The sequence below is a fragment of the Aaosphaeria arxii genome (genome assembly GCF_010015735.1).
Source record: "Aaosphaeria arxii CBS 175.79 unplaced genomic scaffold BU24scaffold_1, whole genome shotgun sequence".
Lineage (NCBI taxonomy): Eukaryota > Fungi > Ascomycota > Dothideomycetes > Pleosporales > Aaosphaeria > Aaosphaeria arxii.
The window spans coordinates 4,824,891-4,841,498 of NW_022983474.1; the positions used below are offsets into that span (position 1 = coordinate 4,824,891).

At 52.0% G+C, this 16,608-nt stretch overlaps 6 protein-coding genes across 6 annotated transcripts; 3 read left to right on the forward strand and 3 right to left on the reverse strand.

Annotated features, from left to right (window-relative positions):
- Positions 1-1,125: 1,125 nt before the first annotated feature.
- BU24DRAFT_37565 (uncharacterized protein) lies at positions 1,126-2,003 on the forward strand. Its single transcript, XM_033524600.1, has one exon. The coding sequence runs from the start codon at positions 1,385-1,387 to the stop codon at positions 1,877-1,879; it is 495 nt and encodes a 164-aa protein (XP_033390451.1). The 5' UTR covers positions 1,126-1,384; the 3' UTR covers positions 1,880-2,003.
- Positions 2,004-6,445: 4,442 nt separating this feature from the next.
- BU24DRAFT_363161 (Clavaminate synthase-like protein) lies at positions 6,446-7,892 on the forward strand. Its single transcript, XM_033524201.1, has 3 exons — positions 6,446-6,496; positions 6,561-6,700; positions 6,775-7,892. Exons 2-3 carry the CDS (start codon positions 6,589-6,591, stop codon positions 7,791-7,793), a joined length of 1,131 nt encoding a protein of 376 aa, XP_033390452.1. The 5' UTR covers positions 6,446-6,496; positions 6,561-6,588; the 3' UTR covers positions 7,794-7,892.
- Positions 7,893-8,102: 210 nt separating this feature from the next.
- On the reverse strand, positions 8,103-9,561 carry BU24DRAFT_405016 (uncharacterized protein; the record flags this gene model as incomplete). The annotated part of the gene is made up of 3 exons (XM_033525678.1): positions 8,103-8,306; positions 8,408-9,432; positions 9,516-9,561. 3 exons carry the CDS (start codon positions 9,559-9,561, stop codon positions 8,103-8,105), a joined length of 1,275 nt encoding a protein of 424 aa, XP_033390453.1.
- An 874-nt stretch (positions 9,562-10,435) lies between these two features.
- Positions 10,436-10,927, forward strand: BU24DRAFT_458003 (uncharacterized protein; the record flags this gene model as incomplete). The annotated part of the gene is made up of 1 exon (XM_033531587.1): positions 10,436-10,927. One exon carries the CDS (start codon positions 10,436-10,438, stop codon positions 10,925-10,927), a length of 492 nt encoding a protein of 163 aa, XP_033390454.1.
- Positions 10,928-11,069: 142 nt separating this feature from the next.
- Positions 11,070-13,869, reverse strand: BU24DRAFT_438920 (peptidase S41 family protein-like protein). Its single transcript, XM_033530274.1, has 3 exons — positions 13,325-13,869; positions 12,890-13,273; positions 11,070-12,837 (listed from the first exon to the last, which is right to left on the reverse strand). Exons 1-3 carry the CDS (start codon positions 13,706-13,708, stop codon positions 11,302-11,304), a joined length of 2,304 nt encoding a protein of 767 aa, XP_033390455.1. The 5' UTR covers positions 13,709-13,869; the 3' UTR covers positions 11,070-11,301.
- A 1,601-nt stretch (positions 13,870-15,470) lies between these two features.
- Positions 15,471-16,142, reverse strand: BU24DRAFT_337001 (glycoside hydrolase family 114 protein; the record flags this gene model as incomplete). Its single annotated transcript, XM_033523077.1, has 2 exons — positions 15,471-15,713; positions 15,759-16,142. Coding segments are annotated over 2 exons (627 nt in total), but the record flags the coding sequence as incomplete, so codon positions are not given.
- Between the last annotated feature and the right edge of the window lie 466 nt (positions 16,143-16,608).

The window sequence follows — 16,608 nt, forward strand, 5'->3', positions numbered from 1 at the left end:
GGAATCAAGCAATAATGCCAGTTCTTGTGGAGAAAGAAAGATGCCTCAACGCCTGCGACGTTCTGGCTGCATCTGGAAGATGGGGCTGCAACGCAACACAAACCAAGCTGGACTTCTGGGTAGCACACGCACGAATTTTCCGGTGACTGTGAAAGTACAATTTGCACCAATCTATCTGAGGCCGACAATAAGCACAGACAGCGCTCAATTTGATTGTGCATTCAGTCTGGTCCGTGTGGGCGACAAAAAGTGCTGCCAACGAGGTGTCAACATAGCTGCTGGCACAGAGTGAGTAAAATAGCGGGGTTAATTGAGAATGGCCAGCTGCCGGGGACTGTCCGGGAACCTACGCGGAACATTTTCCCTGCCACGACCCTGCGCCTGCGCCGGAAGACTTGTGGTTCCTTTGACCGACTGTCGTTAACATCGTCAAGACGGAACGCGCGGCGACGAACCTCTGGGCAAACGGTGGCATGAGAAAGGGGTGATTAGAAACACCATCGATGGAAAAGGAAGTCGATGAAAAGTAAAACACAGCGAAGGGAAATGTGGAATGGGCACCCGCTTCGATGGGATTTTCAGAGATCTCGATGTTTGCGGGTACGGGATGCGTGCATGTCTTGCTTGTGAGGCATACATAGAGTGGATCGTTATTGGGTGGTTTTGGTGTTTTGCAGGTATTCTACATCTCACCACTCCGCGGTAGAGTGCATCTGCCAATAAGTTGGGCGGTCGCCTCTTCAGCCCTGCGAGCCTAAAGGTTAGAGTCCAAAGGTCAGAGTCTAGAAGGCGTGCACCAGGTTGGATTGGGAGTGGAAGTGGCAGGCAGATCGGACAGTGTTGGACAGGATCGAGGCGCCACACCATACCCGTACTTGTACTACGCCCACTCGTCCTCCTAGGAGCTTGGGGGGCAGAGACTGCGTAAGTGTTTTGACTGGGCCTTGTTAGGATGCTAACTGCACCTGTTACACCTAATAATCAACTACTCCGTACAGCCAATGGCGGATGTGCAGGCACACAGGCAATTAGTTCAACCCGTTCGGTGCGCATCTCTCTCCGGCGTCTCATCCTTAGCTTTGGGTCACTTGGGTCACTTGCCCTGCCTTGCCCTGCCCTGTGGTACGTGTGTCTGGCTGGGTGTCCGTGTGCAAGTCTCGATGGACCATTTAACTAATCTGAACTCTTAATCCACAATCCACAATCCACAGGGCACGGCAGGATAGGACGATATGATCCCCGTCGTCCGGATATAACCTAAGTGCTCCGCCCATCTTTCTTTACTCTTTTTCCCTTTCTTCATCTTCTCCATACCCTCGCAACCACAGCAGTCCCAAACAACCTGCTGCCAAAACCTACTCTTCGACCAAACCCCCTACATACGATGCACTTCGACTCACATTCACCATCATCCGTGTACTCGTCGCCCTCGTGCTACTTTTCCATCGTTCCGTCGCCGTCCGACCATTTCTCAGTAGAGACCCCAAGCAACTCACCTCAACCTCTACCCGTCTACTCTGCAGATACGCTCTCGTACCCTTCCAATCCTCTCCTGGCCTTCCGGCCACCACCTTACAATCTCCCCGAGGTGCCCAATACCATGGACGGATCCAAACTCCTCCAACTCCAGACCTCCGCAGCCCATCGCCCGGACCCAAAGCCTCTCCAGCGCCGTCCCTCCCCGTCAGCAAGTGACTCGTCAACTGGAACTTCTGGAAATTCCTCTCCGGCCCCGAGTTCCACGATGTCTGCCCCATCATTACAACAGCTTACGTGCGTCCGATGCCGCCGCACAACCACCAGTTCCATGATCAACGTCGGGACCTCTCTCTACTACTGCAGCCATTGCGCCCAGATGGTCGGCTATGGCAGTGGCTGAATATTCCTTTACCTCAGTTCTCTCCTATCATGAGCCGATAAAACGATTCTATGAAGGAGAATTGGCATACACAATTCCAAACACCCCAGGCTGCATAACTGCAACAACAATCGCTAGCCTTCTCCCAAAGGCCCCAGGCCACACCAACTTAGCCTTATTCCCATTTCATTCAAGGCATCATCGATCCAGGGCAAATATACGACGACCCTTTCCATTTCAATGCATGCATGCAGTATCCGGGTCAATTATCTACGGGGGTTCCCAAATCAAGGATCCGAAAAAAGAGGTCATATACAACGCCCCTGACGGACGACACGCCGAAGTATGGGGAATCGCGGGCGCGAACGAGATGTCCGTAGGGATATCTGTCTTAACTCCGCCCGCAGGAGGAGAGGAAGCAACGGAAACGGAAGGATTCAAAGTCCGACACGACGAAGGAAGGGAAGGGAAGGGAAGCGAGGAAGGATAGCCGACGGGAAGAAGTATCATGTCCCAGAAGAAGGATGGAAATTTCGAGATGTTTTTAGTTGAAGCCAGAGCAGCGGGACTTCTCAGGCAGGCAAGCAGACAGGCAGACAACGCGGGCGCGCGCCCAAAGTCAATGCGCAAAGGAAGCAAAATGATACCCAATCCCCACCCTCAATTTCAATTCTTTCCCTAGGGATTTTTCTTTTATAGCAATTACTAATAAATGATTATCATTCATTTATTCATTCCATCAATTCACACACATGCATGCAAAACCAGCCTATCTCTACAATCGTGAAGACGCTCCCTTCCCTCTCTCATCGTACCTAACACAAGATCTTAATATTAGAAACCACCGTAACTCAATCCAGCCAGGTTCCCATGTACATCCGCGCGGCGCACCGTGCTCTCTACCTTTTTTTCCCTCTCTTCTTTTCCTGAAGGTGGGTCGAAAAGAAGAAAGTGCCAGCGCTAAGAAGGTCGGCGCCGGTAATTAATTAGTGTACGGTTACGGGCGGGGGTGTTTTGATTTTAGTTCCTTTATGTTTTTAGGGCGGTTGAATTGGAGCGAGCGAGCGATTGAGATTGAGCGATTGCTGCGAGTTTCGATGGGCGATAGGTACGGAAGCTTACGATAGGCGTAGTAAGTATCTACAACCCTAGATATCTATCCATAATCGATCGAGGCTATCGTCGTTGCTAACGATGTGCTAATGCTTGGAGTTTTGCGATCGACTTGGTAGTATGTGTGTGTGTGTGTGTGTGTGTGTGTGTGTGCACAGTAGAATCTGATTTTCCTAACTACTCGTACCCGTATGTACTCTATTCGCAAGGCCGGCCATCACGATCGTTGATACTCCCCTGTAGTGATGAAATACCTGTCATGGGATAGAATGCCGAGGCACTGTCTTCACGAACTGTCTAGCGCTCCTGCTTGCTTGAATGCATGCATACTTGCTTGCGAACTTGGTGGTACGAGGTAAATGGTTGGTTATTCTGCATGGCTGGCTAGCTGTGAGTGGCTAGGGAGATACATATCGTGCTCTATCTGGTGATGATGCGCCGCTACAGCGCGCGAAAGGATCCTTGCAAGGGAAAGAAAGGGTTTGACGATGCAGTAAACAACGAGCGATACTTGTTCCTGGTGATGGTTCCAAGATTTTGCCTGTGGAGAAGGGTGTGGTGGCAACGACGTCAGCATCGTGATGTGAGAAAGGAATCGCATTGTTGTATCGGAATGATGTGAATTGGGGAGGATCTGCACTGTGGTGTCGCCTCGTGAGGTGCCGGGAAAGCGACACGCATCGTGAGATTGGGTTAGGGATCGTTCCAAGTAGTGTACGTTGCAATTGTGGATTGCATGGCATGGGATTTTTTTTCTTTCTCTATGTTGAAACCCCAGCAGTGGTGGTCTACCTAGTGTTTGGTAAAATATCCGGTCTAAAAAGCATCTTCGATGTCCAGTGGGCCTCCAGACATGTCCTGTATCGACCGATGGGCCATTGTGCCAATCAAGAGGCTCGCAACACAAGGCCGACGGTTCTCGGGCTATGGCAGGTCAACGTTCTTTTCCATGGGGCAACGCCGGCCAACCATGATATGTACTCCCTTAGCCTGCCAACGCGTGCTATGAATTCTCCATTTGTGGCGATGCCAGCCATTATGGCGATGCGCGGGGGAACTGTATGCAGGGCCTGCTATACCAGCCTGGGCCAACCACCGGCCAGATACGCCTTTTTCGCTGCATCGTTTGCACAACCGTATTGTATAGAGCACATGCAATGCTATGCCGTGTAATGCCATGCTATGCCATGACATGTCGTGCTTTTACTCGCACTTGCTGGCTGTCATGGCTGATTGATCTCCCCTTGTGCGTCTGCAATTGCTTGAGCACTATTGATAATATTTATTGTTCTTTGACTCATGCACATCAGCAGGATTCCTGCTGTCTTGCACTTATCTCGTAATTCATAGCATCTCGACTAGCCCATCCTCTCGCATTCGTACGAGGTAATCAGGTAAGGCCTGCAGGCTTGCGAATATCTCGCTCATTAGCAACGCCCACAACGCGTACGCACGCCGGCGCATACCTAATACCGGAACTTGGCAGATACGACGAAGCGGACTGCGTACGCAAAATTGCTGCGCAGCCACGTAATTCTCGGATTTTTTCCCTTCTCCTCTTATCATCTCGCGGCTACCGAGACAAACTGCTTCGTGAAACGAAACGAACCCGTGGATGGGAGTGGAGCCGTGCCCTAGGCAAAACCTTCCCTTCGAGATTGCCGTACCGTCGCGCGCTCTACCTTGCCGGATCAGGAACGCATCCGTCTCCGCCTGCGTCCTGTCATTTCTGTCTCGAAAGAAAATGAAATGAATGTTTCCTCTTCTTTCTTCGATATGCTTTCATTTCCAATCAGACGATGTGGTGTTTGATAGCGTGCTGTAGTTGAACAAGATAACTATTGTCTCGGTATTGAACGCCGGGCACAAACTAAGAACAGATCACGCACAACTTCTTCTTTCTTTGATTGATTCTCACGACGCTTCCTTTGAGCATGAGCAGAATTGAAAGTGGCCAACAGGCCATTGACCTCTATCTCTTTCAGCTCCTGCGCCAGTGTTTCGCTGGCTCTTCCTCGGCCCGGCCGCGCTACCATCCATTGATCCGTTATCAATCATTCAGTCAATCAAGTTCTCAAGATCAGGGCACGCAGGCACATGGCACGCTGATGAACGTTCAATCGACCGATCGCTGCATTGCGACGATCATGCCCAGTTCTCCCCTCTCTTAGTCCAGCCATCATCAGCAGAGACGTGCGACATCGATGTTCCAGTCGCCTGATGGGAATCCTTATCGATGATCTGCCGGCATGTGGACCCGCGTGTGGCAAATCGAGAAATAAAAAAATGGGATTGACAGGACGTTGTGGAGACACTTGTCCCTGACTTTGACGTCTTCATTACAGGAACGTACGGCCTTGCGCACCCACACTGTGCGACGGCTTCTGATCTGGTGGCGGGCGTCCCGCGGAGCCCTTGGAGTGCAACGCCCTTTGATGTTCAGGCCTGAGCGGGGCTGCTCCCGGCTGTCTCGCGTGTGTTGTTTGTTTCAACTCTTTGCGACTTGTAATTAAAGTAAGAGTGTCTGTGTGTTCCCGCTCGCTCTACATATCCTGGTGAAGATGGTGTGTGGCTCGTGCAAGACCCTGATCTTCATGTTGATCCGTCCCGCAAGCCTCATTTGCTCCTGTTATTTCGTTTCATTGCGTGTGCTCTCTTATCGCACTGTGTGCAGCTGCGTTAGTGGTCAAAGAAACTCTCCAGCCTTCACGGTAAATTATTTGTGAGGCTGAAGTGGATATAGTAGTCGACTCCAATCCGTTTCTTGTCCAGGACGGGCAGCGGAAGAAACAGACTCCGAGGCTAGAATTGCAGCCTCATCTACGCTCCTCAAGTAGGCATCGGTTTGCTGTCTCAGATATTGATAGAAGTCTTCTGTGGCTCATTCGAGATAGCATGTTTGACGCACTTCACAATTTTTAAGGGTATCTAACTCTGACTCTCCATACAGTGTCTCAAATACCTATTGCCCTTTCCGGCCTCTGCGAAACAGCTGCACCTTGTCATCCAGATCAAGACTATTTCCCTATAGCAGGCACTATTCGCGTTGAGGATCTGATTGGCCCATCATTTGAATTGGAACTTCTGTGTCTGAGGATCTATTCCTAACTATGAAACCAATTCGCCGGTCTTGTCCAATCTAGAAATGTGTAGATGTGTAGATACCTAGTCGATACTTTGAGCTGCGATGAATCGCCCGACAATGCCTTTGAGGGTCTGTCTTCTGTCTTAATTTTTTTCGCCTCGGCCCATTGCGACGACTGTAACCGTCTGGCTTCGCCGAACAGCGGAGAATTCCACCTTTATGACTACGAAGAAACGTGACTGATGACATCTCCGGCTGATAAGATGTTGATGCATCTCCGAGATAAGAAATGGTAAACGAAGCTCTGATTGGCCAGTCGCGTCTTGATGTTCCTTTAGCGACTTCACGATGGTGGACATCGGCCGCTCCCGAAGCCGCAAACCAGCGGATTTGTCCCTATCGAATTCATTTGACAACAGTATGTGATCGAAATTCTCCATGTATGAGTAACTATATAACTAAAGACGGCCCGTTTGGTGATTCATTCTAATTTGAGTAAATCAGACATTTCAAAGAAGTCCAACTCGCAAACATGCCTCACTCAACCGGAAGCAACATCGAAGTTCATAAACTGTCACCGCCTCCTGGCTCAAGTATCGACTTCGGCGCTGAAATTCGCGGACTCGATCTCGAGAATCTCTCCGGTAGGTTCATATGAGAATATATACCATTTCATCAATACTTCATGAACTTGAAATAGTGACTAACAATATACCAGACGCCGACTGTGCTGCTATTCGAAAAGCACTTTACGAAAACAGCGTCATCCTCTTCAAGAACCAGCAAAACCTCACACCCCGGGCACAATACGAAATCACCAAGCTCTTCGACCCAGCCGCTGACAGCTACGGCCATGGCAAAACGCTCGACGCAAAGCGCTCCATCCTGCACCCGGACCTCAAAACCATCCCCCACCAACCCCAAGTCCAAGTCATCGGAAACGGCTTCGTTGAATCATTCGAAGGACTCTCCAACATCACTCTGAAGCACCCCCACCACAAGACCTTCCACTCCACCTCCATCAGCGACGAAGAAGACCGCGACAACACGCGCTTCTACCGCTGGCACATTGACGCCGCGCTCTACGCGCTCCACCCCCCAAAAGCGACCTCCCTCCTCGCCGTCTCGGTCCCCCAATCCGCCCCTCAAACCCTACACTACACCTCCGACGGCAGCGGCGACACCCTGCAAGTCCCCCGCGGCAGCACCGCCTTCTCCTCCTCCTACACCACCTACGACCTCCTCTCCCCAGCCGACCAGCACTTCGCCCGCACGACGAAAGTGCAATACGCACCACACCCCTACATCTGGATGTCCTCCGCGCGGTCTCGCCCAGACGGCCTGGGCCTCGAATCCACCGGCCTCGAGCTCCCCGAATCATCCCTCCCGCCCATCGACCCCGCGCTCATCCAGACGCTCCCCATGTGCTGGAAGAACCCGGTAACTGGGCGTCTCGCGCTGCAGATCCACCCGAGCGCGGTGCAGAAACTCGTCCTAGAAGATGGCACTGTGATTGACGATCTCGAGGAGGTCAGGGCGATCGTGCACCGTTTGCAGAGGCCGGGGATCGCGCCCGAGTTGGTGTATGCGGTGGATTGGCAGGAGGGGGATTTTGTGATCTTTGATAATAGGGGTGTGTTGCATTCGGTTACGGGGAGTTTCTTGGACGAGGAGGTGAGGGTTTTCAGGCAGTGTAATATGGCGGCTAGTGAGCCTCCTTTGGGCCCTGAGGATTGATGGATTGGATGGAGTGGGGTGGGTTAGAGAAAAGGAATGGGTTCTTTTGAATTTGACTAGGGAAACGGGATTAAAAATACAAATGAGCTATGATAGATGTACATAAAGATATACTTAACGACGACTTACTACGACCGAAAATGAACCATGTCACATTACCTCGATATCAACTTCCCCTTTTTGGCGTCCCTCCACCGCCTTCCCCCCCTTCTTCCTCCTCCTCCTCAAAGATCGATTCCAAGTCCATGATCCAGTCTTGAATTCAATCTTCATCCTTGCCTCCACCAGCGCCTCCCGCGATACCTCCAATCAAGCCCCCAACGCCCTTGTGAAGCCCACCGACAGTGCTTCCAAGTCCTCCAATGACATCCCCCTTGCCCAGCTTGCCGACGCCCTCGCCCAAACCGCCAGTGATGCCGCCAACGGCATCGCCAGCGCCTTTACCCACTCCACCCACGACGTCGCCGAGGGGACCACCGACGGTCGAGCCGACTCCGCCGACTGCATCGCCGACTGTGTTTCCGAGGCCCTGGATGAGGTATGGTGTTAGCATATCAATTCATCGTCATCACACCAGAGCAACAAGAATACAAATAAAAGCAAATCGGACTCACCTTCCCAGTCCCCTTAACCGTATTCCCAACCCCACTGCTCAACCCTCCAACCGTCCCCTTGACATCCCCCCTACTCAACGCACCCGTAGTCTTACTCGCCGTACCTTGGAGCCCCTTCGTCGCCGCACCGGCAGTGTAGTATACGTTATCCGTCGCGCCCGTCGCCGTCTTCCCCACCCCGTCGGTGACATGCTTGACGGGCTTGCCAACACCGGCGGGAAGCTTGTCGAGCCCCTTCCCAGCGACGCCCGTGACGCCGTTGACCGTCTTGTTGACGCCCGTCGTCGCGGAGTCGGTCACGGTGTTCAACGTGCCGGTCGTCAGGCCGACGGTCTGGTTCGTGGCGCCAGCGAGGGCGCCCGCACCGCGGGCCACGGCATTGGGTGACTTCTTGGTGGCGGGGGAGGGGGCTGGGTTGGCTTTTTGGACGGCGGTGGGGGTCGGCTTGATGCCGCCCGGGATGGTGCTTTGGATGGGGGTTTTCTTGGGGGTTGCGGTGGTGGTGGAGGCAGCGGTTGTGCGGGATGCGGGCACGTTTTTCTTCGTGCCGAGGGGAGTGCGGGCGGGTGTTGCTTTTGAGGTGGTGGTTGTGTTGGTGGTTTTGGCTGGTGTTGATGTTATAGGAGCCTTCTTTGCGGGTGTTACAGGAGTTTTCTTTTGTACGGCTGTGACGGGTGTTTTCTTGGCCGGAGTAATGGTTGAGGTTGTGTTCTTCACTGGTGTAGCCTTGTTCGTGGCCGCTGCTGGTGGAGCGACTTTCTTCGTTCCCACAGCAGTCTTTGTTGCAGCAGCCTTCACAGGTGTTGTGGTCTTCGACGCAGTGGTGTTGTTGGTGATGGTAGTAGGGCTGTTTCGGTCCAACTTGCGAGGTGCCTTCCTCACGGGCAATGCTGTATCATTGGCAGCCGTAGCAGTGTTCGTAGTCGCTTTCTTCACGGGCGTTGCTGTCTTGGTGGCTCCCGCCGTGGACTTGTTCGCGGTGGATTGAGCTCCCTGGGCTACCTTAGAGAGATTGCCCACGCTCGCTGAAGACATTGTCAGACATTGTTGGGTTCAATTCATTTCGAAGGATGATCTCTGGATGTTGGGTTCGATAGGTAGTCTTTACCTTGTAGAGCAGCATTCTGCTGTTTGAGCTGATCCACTGCAGACATGGTCAATGGCTGATGTACAGATGTAAATAAAATCTTATTGTAGTTGAGATGTAGAAGCTAATGATTTACGATATATGGGTTTATTCATAAGCGACAACAGATGAATTGCATGAAGGATTCGAAAGGTATATACTGGTTTTGTGAATATATGTCGTTGTTGTCCCGATCCGTCTACGTCATTTGGGTGCTAGCGCGAGCCCAGTTTCAGGGTTTTGGAAATCTGCCTCCGCCTCCATGATGTTCATGTTCATGTATGACAGCAGCAGCGCCATGCAGGGAAAGGGAAGTGGAAAGACGTAACGGCTGGCTGGACCAGTCCAACGTTTCAGTGGGGCAAGTGGGCAATAAGGAGCGTTCGCATGGATGAAGTGTCGTTGTGGATCGAGTGAACAGGCGAACACGTGCACTTGCGATTGCGATGGGGATTCAACGTCACATGACTGGCTCGGGGTAGTCGGAGCTTCGTTCTAACGAATCATCGCTCTACTCTCAACCGATCTAATGCTGCCCTCTTATTGGCCAGATCTTGATTTTTTCCATACAGTATCGAGAATATCTCAGGCAAGCATCAGGCGACGGCGTTCACTAATCTCAGCCCCGAACGAGTAATCATAAAAATGTCAAACACTTCCTCAGTAGCTTTTCTTCAAATTCAACAATACTCCTTCCCCCAATCTCGAAAATTCGCCCAGACATCCGCCCTCCCCTCGCGTGAACTGTCTCTCATTCACCCAACAGAAGCGACCATCCAGCTACAAACCTACTCATTCATTTACCAAACTGGATCGAATGCGCCGACAAGATTAATTGAACATCAACATCAACATCAATAATAATAACACCCAAACGTTCTCCACCAAACCCTTCATTCAAAATGGCATCCTCATCAATGGTCCTCTACCGCCCCGGACCCTCCTCCTCCCTCACAACAACATCCCACTCCACCTCCCTCCTCCCCGCCCGCCTCTTCACAGCCCAAACCGGCACCGCAATCGCCACAGAGCTCCTCTACCGCCTCCTCATGGACATCTTAAACCGCCTCATCCACTCCCTCCACAAATTCGCCTCATCACGCCTGGACCAGCTCTCCGCGCACCTCGAGAAGCGCGCCGCGCTGCGCCAGCAACAGCATTTGGACGCTGCGGCGGCGCGGGAACAGGGCCTCGGTATCGTGGAGGAGGTGGAGAAGTTGGTGGAGAGGAGGGGGTTCGAGTTGGAGTGTCCGATGGGAGGAGGTGCGGGAGGTGGTATGGGGGGGATTGGGGGACCGCCTGGGCCGCCGAGGTGGGTGAAGGGGGTGTTGGAGGGGGTTAGGGAGGGGAGGATGGAGGAGAGGGATTTTTGGATCCACACGCATGGGGATTGAGCGTGTGTTGTTGCGTTGATTGATTGATTGATTGATCGATTTGAAGACCCCGGGCGGCGGCTGGATCGACGCCTAAGGGAAGTCGAGAGATAACAGAGGTGTGTAGGACATGCCTTGAAGCTGGTATCGTATCAGCTCCCGAGCCAGTATCAGGAGTGCAAAGATATGCGCGATTGGCTTGTCGTAGGAGCGACGAACATGGGAAATTTGGAGGACAATTGGACTCCGATATCAGTTAGTAACTGCCTCGACATCACCAAGGCGCACGCAGAATCTGACACTGCAAAACTACAGATGAATTTAGACATTGAGGAAAGCCATTTCAGCTAGTAATATTCAGCGGTTACTATCGTTACATGTACATTTATATACGTTCAAGGGAACATGAATCCCTTGCTGTTAATCTTATGCAACCTCATATCAGTGAACAGGTCCAAAGGATAGTCCGCGACCTCGAGGCTCCTCTTCCAAGCATGCATCCTCGACGAGTGCGCGATGTCCTCCGCCGTCAAAGACCTGCGCATCTCCCTCTTGTTCTTTCCTCCCGCACCAAGATCACCAGCAACACAGTGGCTGTCCTCGCCCCATGTAGTATCCGCAACGGCCTTCCAGATAGCCGTGACGTCGTACGTCATCTCCTTGGTGTAGTAGATCCTGCAGTCTGACGGCTCCCACAAGAACTGGAGCGGGTAGTCGTAGTCTCCGTCGTCGCGCCATCCGTCGCGGAAGTTGACGTTGATGGAGGATCCGATGGCAGCGCGGTCGAACGGCGTCTCGCTCCAGTACTCGCCGAGCTGGGTCTCGTTGAGCGTGGCGCCCTCCTCGGGGGTCGAGATGTTCTGGATGCCGAACTGCGCGAGGAACTGTATGTAGGACCACGGGTAGTTGTTCGTGCCCTTGACGCCGCCGATCGCTTGCGTGATGCCCTCCTTGGAACGACCGCCAAGGGAAATGTACTTGACGCCCTGGCGTTGGCGCATCAGCTCGGAGAAAATGGTGCAGGTCGAGGCGCAGTAGCCGTCTGTCACGACGACGATGTCCTCGGCTTCGAAGGGCTGGGTGAAGTTGGTGAGGTTGCCGTAGCCGTGGATGTAGATGCCGCCGGAGCTCCAGGGGATCAGCTCGTCAGACAGGTTCCAGTGGATGATGTTGGTAAAGTTGTCGCCGTTGAGCTCGACAGGGCCGAACTTGTCGTCCCAGCTGGAAAAGTTCTCGTCGTTCTCGTCAACGTCTGTTCGGTAGTTGAAGATGGATGCTGAGACTTCGGACACGAGAGTGTATAGCGTCTCGTTGTCGTCGGGGCTGATGAGCTCGTATGGAAGAGTACCCGCAACCTCGGAGTACTTTTGGCCTAGGAGGTCGGTGCTTTCGAAAGCACGGAATCTATCACCTGCGGCATGTCCGATGCCCTTGGGGAACAGCTGCTTGTAGAGGTCGTATCCTTGCAGGATTGTGCCACCGCCGTTGGCAGAGACATCGATGATAAGCTTCTTCTTGCCAGCTGCTCTGGCGGCAGCAAGGAATTGTTCTCCGACCTCCTGGAAACGGCCAACTTCTTCTTGGGAAGATACAAACGAGGGAACGGAAAGGACCGCGATATCCGAGTAGTCGTCTTCGAGGTAGTAGCCACCAATGATATTGTCCCTCTCCCGAACGACTGGCGGTGGGTATCCCGGCGCAGGTCGTGATGTTGCTGATGGGGTCGCCGAAGGAGTCGGGACCGTCGAGTTGGAAGGTACTGGCGCTGGCTCTGGCTCAGTCTCGGTGGGCTTGTCGTGGACGAACCACGTCTTGTACAGACTCTCGCCATCCGTGATGCCATCGAATGGCACAAGAACGCGAGCGTAGTTCTGAAGAGTGACGGAAGTGCCATTCTCGAACTCGAGTTCGGTCTCTGCGCCAGGGTAAACCTATGAAATTGTTAGTGGGGCTCCAAAAGTATCAATTGATGGAATAGATTACCCATCGGCCTCTTCCACTACCGGCAAAGGTACCAATTGACGTGCTAGCCGTGCCGATAGACACAGCCGCCAAGTTATAGAAAACATTGTTATACAGGGCATCTCTGTCCTGAAGCGATCCGAACTGCGACCAATTCTCGAGGAACTCTAGAGCGTCCTGGCCATTGATCTTGGAGATCGGCGATGGGGTGAAGGATGCGTTTCCAAAGGAGCTTGCAAGGATATCAGGGTAGACGAAAGGCTTGGGCAAGGATTTGCCATCCTCTGAGACCGAAACAAGGGGGACCGGACGAGCCCAGTTGAACACCGTGCCAATGACATCTGGGACGAAAACAAAGTGACCGTCATGGGTCGTTTGCAACAGTCGGTACAGAGCCCAACCAAACTAAAGCATGTCAGTATCACAGGATACCGCTGTTAACGTTACATAGCATACCTCAAATTCGTTCTTGAAGGTTTCGCTCTCAACCTTCGATTGGATGTCCTCAAGGCCTCCCCACACATCAACGCCCTCTTGCACCTTCTCAGCGTATTCCTTTGGCGGGTCTTTCAGCCAAACGGTGTTCGATTGCCATCGGAAGTAGGGCGTGATGGAATCGATCAGATCCAACGCAGCACTCTTGTTCAGTGGCACACTGGTAATGCAATCGTATGCCAATTGCGCAGGCACGGTAGGTGTAGCCGCATCTGGCTGAGCAGCGACAGCAGCGCTGACCTCCGCGCAAGGCGAAGTGGTATATTGCCTGTTATTGAGCTGCAGCGGAGATGCCAAAGCACCCGAGGCGAGAGCGAGCCCCACGACTGAATTGTACAACTGCATTCTCACGAGAGCAGTAGGAAGACTGGCAGTACCTAGCTAGCAACACCCAGAAAAAATCGAGGAAACCTGCTCATACTTATCCTGCAGCTCGAGAGCTTCGCAGGAGGCCATTGCGTATTCCGCGAGCCTGGACTGCCGCATAAGTCCAATGTAAACCGTCATCATGCCTCGAGTTGCTTGACCTCAACAGGCAGTTGACGACCATCATCATTAGGAACCCCGGATGTTTTGGCAGGCAAGCTTTCAGGTACCCCGGCAGAACGTGCACTCAGGCGAATCAGCAGCAGGTTTTCGATAGGGCTAAATTGGAAAACGTTCATCCATTGCCCAAACAGGAAGCTCGTTCAGCATGAATTCGCCCAACCACTAATAGCTTTTAAATCACGCCTTTGGAGGGCCCCGATATTTTTCTCCAAGAGGCCGATTTTTGGTATGGGCCGAGGTGATGTAATTAATGCCTGCTGGATAGGACCGTTTGTACGAATTGCCATGGGTGGAAAACAAGCATGCGAAGCATTGCCTATCGCACCTTTGGTGGGAGGTCCGATTGCTTGTTTACATTGGGTTAGTGGTAACAATCCTTCAATTCATAACATTGTGCCGCCTTCCGTAAGTTGTCACGCCATTACTTGTTGTAATCTGCTTGATGATCTACTCGGTTACAGATGATGAAGGGCAACGAATTTTTGATAGTAATCGACCTTTGGCGGAATCATCTTCTATTTTACCAAGGACACCAGGGTAGCAGTGATTCTTCGTTCGCTATTGAGGCATGCAAGTACATCAAAAATAGACACTATTTTTAGTTGCTGCATTAGCACCAATTCCCTTCTTTTAAGATTTATTTACTCTGACCGTACAGTAACTTCGGTAAAGGTCACTCTTTGCTTCTTGAAGCTATCCTGATGGTACTTTGCCCGGAACTTCTCCTTTAAGGAACTGACTGTCGATACCGTAAGGTGATGCGCCAAAACCGAGTAAGAGCGCGGACAAGACTTTATAAGAATTGAGAATCATAAGAGAAGGAATAATTAGTTCTCCTCAGTCCGCGACTGTGCTCAATGTTAAAGCGATCATAGGACAACTACCCTATGCTAGTGTCTTGCAACGAATGATACAAGTATGGCACGAATAACGGAAGACGCAGCAATGGAGCTTCAAATGTTCGCGATTTCAGCGCTATCATTTATACCTCTAGAGAGTAGTATTGTTATCTGCTCGCCACTCATAAGAGTTCTATGACAAGGAGCAAGTAGCTGCCAGAGAATCCTCTACACATGAGATACTATGGTACACCGACAAGGTTACTGCATCGTGCAACCATCTTCCAGAAAAGTACAGACTTTAATGTTCTCAGTAGGGTCTGGCCCATACTACAAAGACCATTGCCCTAGTATGGACGACGTCCCTTTCCATGATACTTGTTCCACTTCCACCATCCCCACGGGCGATGGCTACCAGACGGCTCCTTCTCTCCCTCTTCCTCTTCCTCCTCCTCTTCTTCAGTTTCTGTGGGAGTTGGCTGCGCAGGGCCATTAGTTTTCGACGGTGCCTGACCCTGCGTCTGAGTAGGTGCGGGCGCGACAGTCTTGACAGGAGTAGGCGCCTGCACCGGCACAGACGTCTGTCCCTCTTCTTCCTCCGTAGGCGTTCCATTGTTGTCACCCTGGCACGCACCTCCCAGGGTATTGAGACCCTGATCTTCCGGCTTGATCAACGTTGAAAGCTTCACGCCGGCAGGAGTCTCGCAAGACTGAGTGCCGTATTCGATGTTGAAAACGGCCTTGTTCTGGGCGGTGAATGGTTTGTATTTTGCGCATTCGCCCGCGTATTCGTGGCATTGTTCGTTGACGGCGAATTGGACGACGCTGACGACGTCAGGGATGATGTCTACAGCGTTCTTGAGCCCCATCGCAAGATTTTGAGCGTTAGCCTCCTGGGCTAGGAACTTGACGTAGTCGACGTAAGCGCTCTTGTCGTAGCCAAAGCCGTCTTGTCCGCCATCCTATATACAATTAGTGGAAGCCGTTTGATACGAGTCAGGAAGGACACTCACAAATCCATCAACATTGTCAGGATCGACGGCAGTGCAGCCGCTCTCCGCGGCCTTCTTGATGCGAAGCTTCATAATGTTCCTGACATTTTCAGACTTGACGTTCAACCACGCCTCATCAGGCCAATCATCCATGTTCTTCCCCACATCTCCGTCCTTGAAGCTCCCGGCATCAGGGCGCCAGCCCTCCTTGGTCCCAGCGGAGAAGTAGCAAATGACCTGTTTCGTGGCCTTCAGATCCGCAATGGTCGCCTTGTCGGTGTCGAAGAGATCGATGTCGATGGCTTGGATGTTGTTGCTCGTGACTTGTCGGATGTTGCCTGGTGCGTCGCCTTTGTTGAGCAGAATGTCCCAGGTACTGCCAGCTGGGAAGGCCGGAACATCTCGAATGACGGCCTTGAATGGGTGGGCGAAAGCGATGCTGGCACTGCCAGCGATGGTGGTAATGGTTGAAAGATACATCTTTGCAACGTAGATAGATAGAATGAATGAATGAATGGAAGTGATATCAATAACACCGTCAAGGTTATTGGAGATACAAAATGCAGCCAGGCAAGAAAAGTGGCTTGACCAGGCCGAGAAAAGAACGACTAAAGGAGTGAATGAGAACAGATGCGCAGAAGGAAAGTACAGGTGCAGCAACAATTCCGGCAGTCGAAATGGCCATGGTTATATAAAAGATCGACTTCAGATGTTCTGTATCCCTTAATTGCCATAACAGATGAATTTAGGACAGGGCGAATCATCAAATTACCGATGCAGCACATAATTCTACAGATCTATTATTAATGCGGCGCTTCTGTTGCCATCGACTCTCTTTGCTCAAAATGTTGCAATGTTGGGCTGC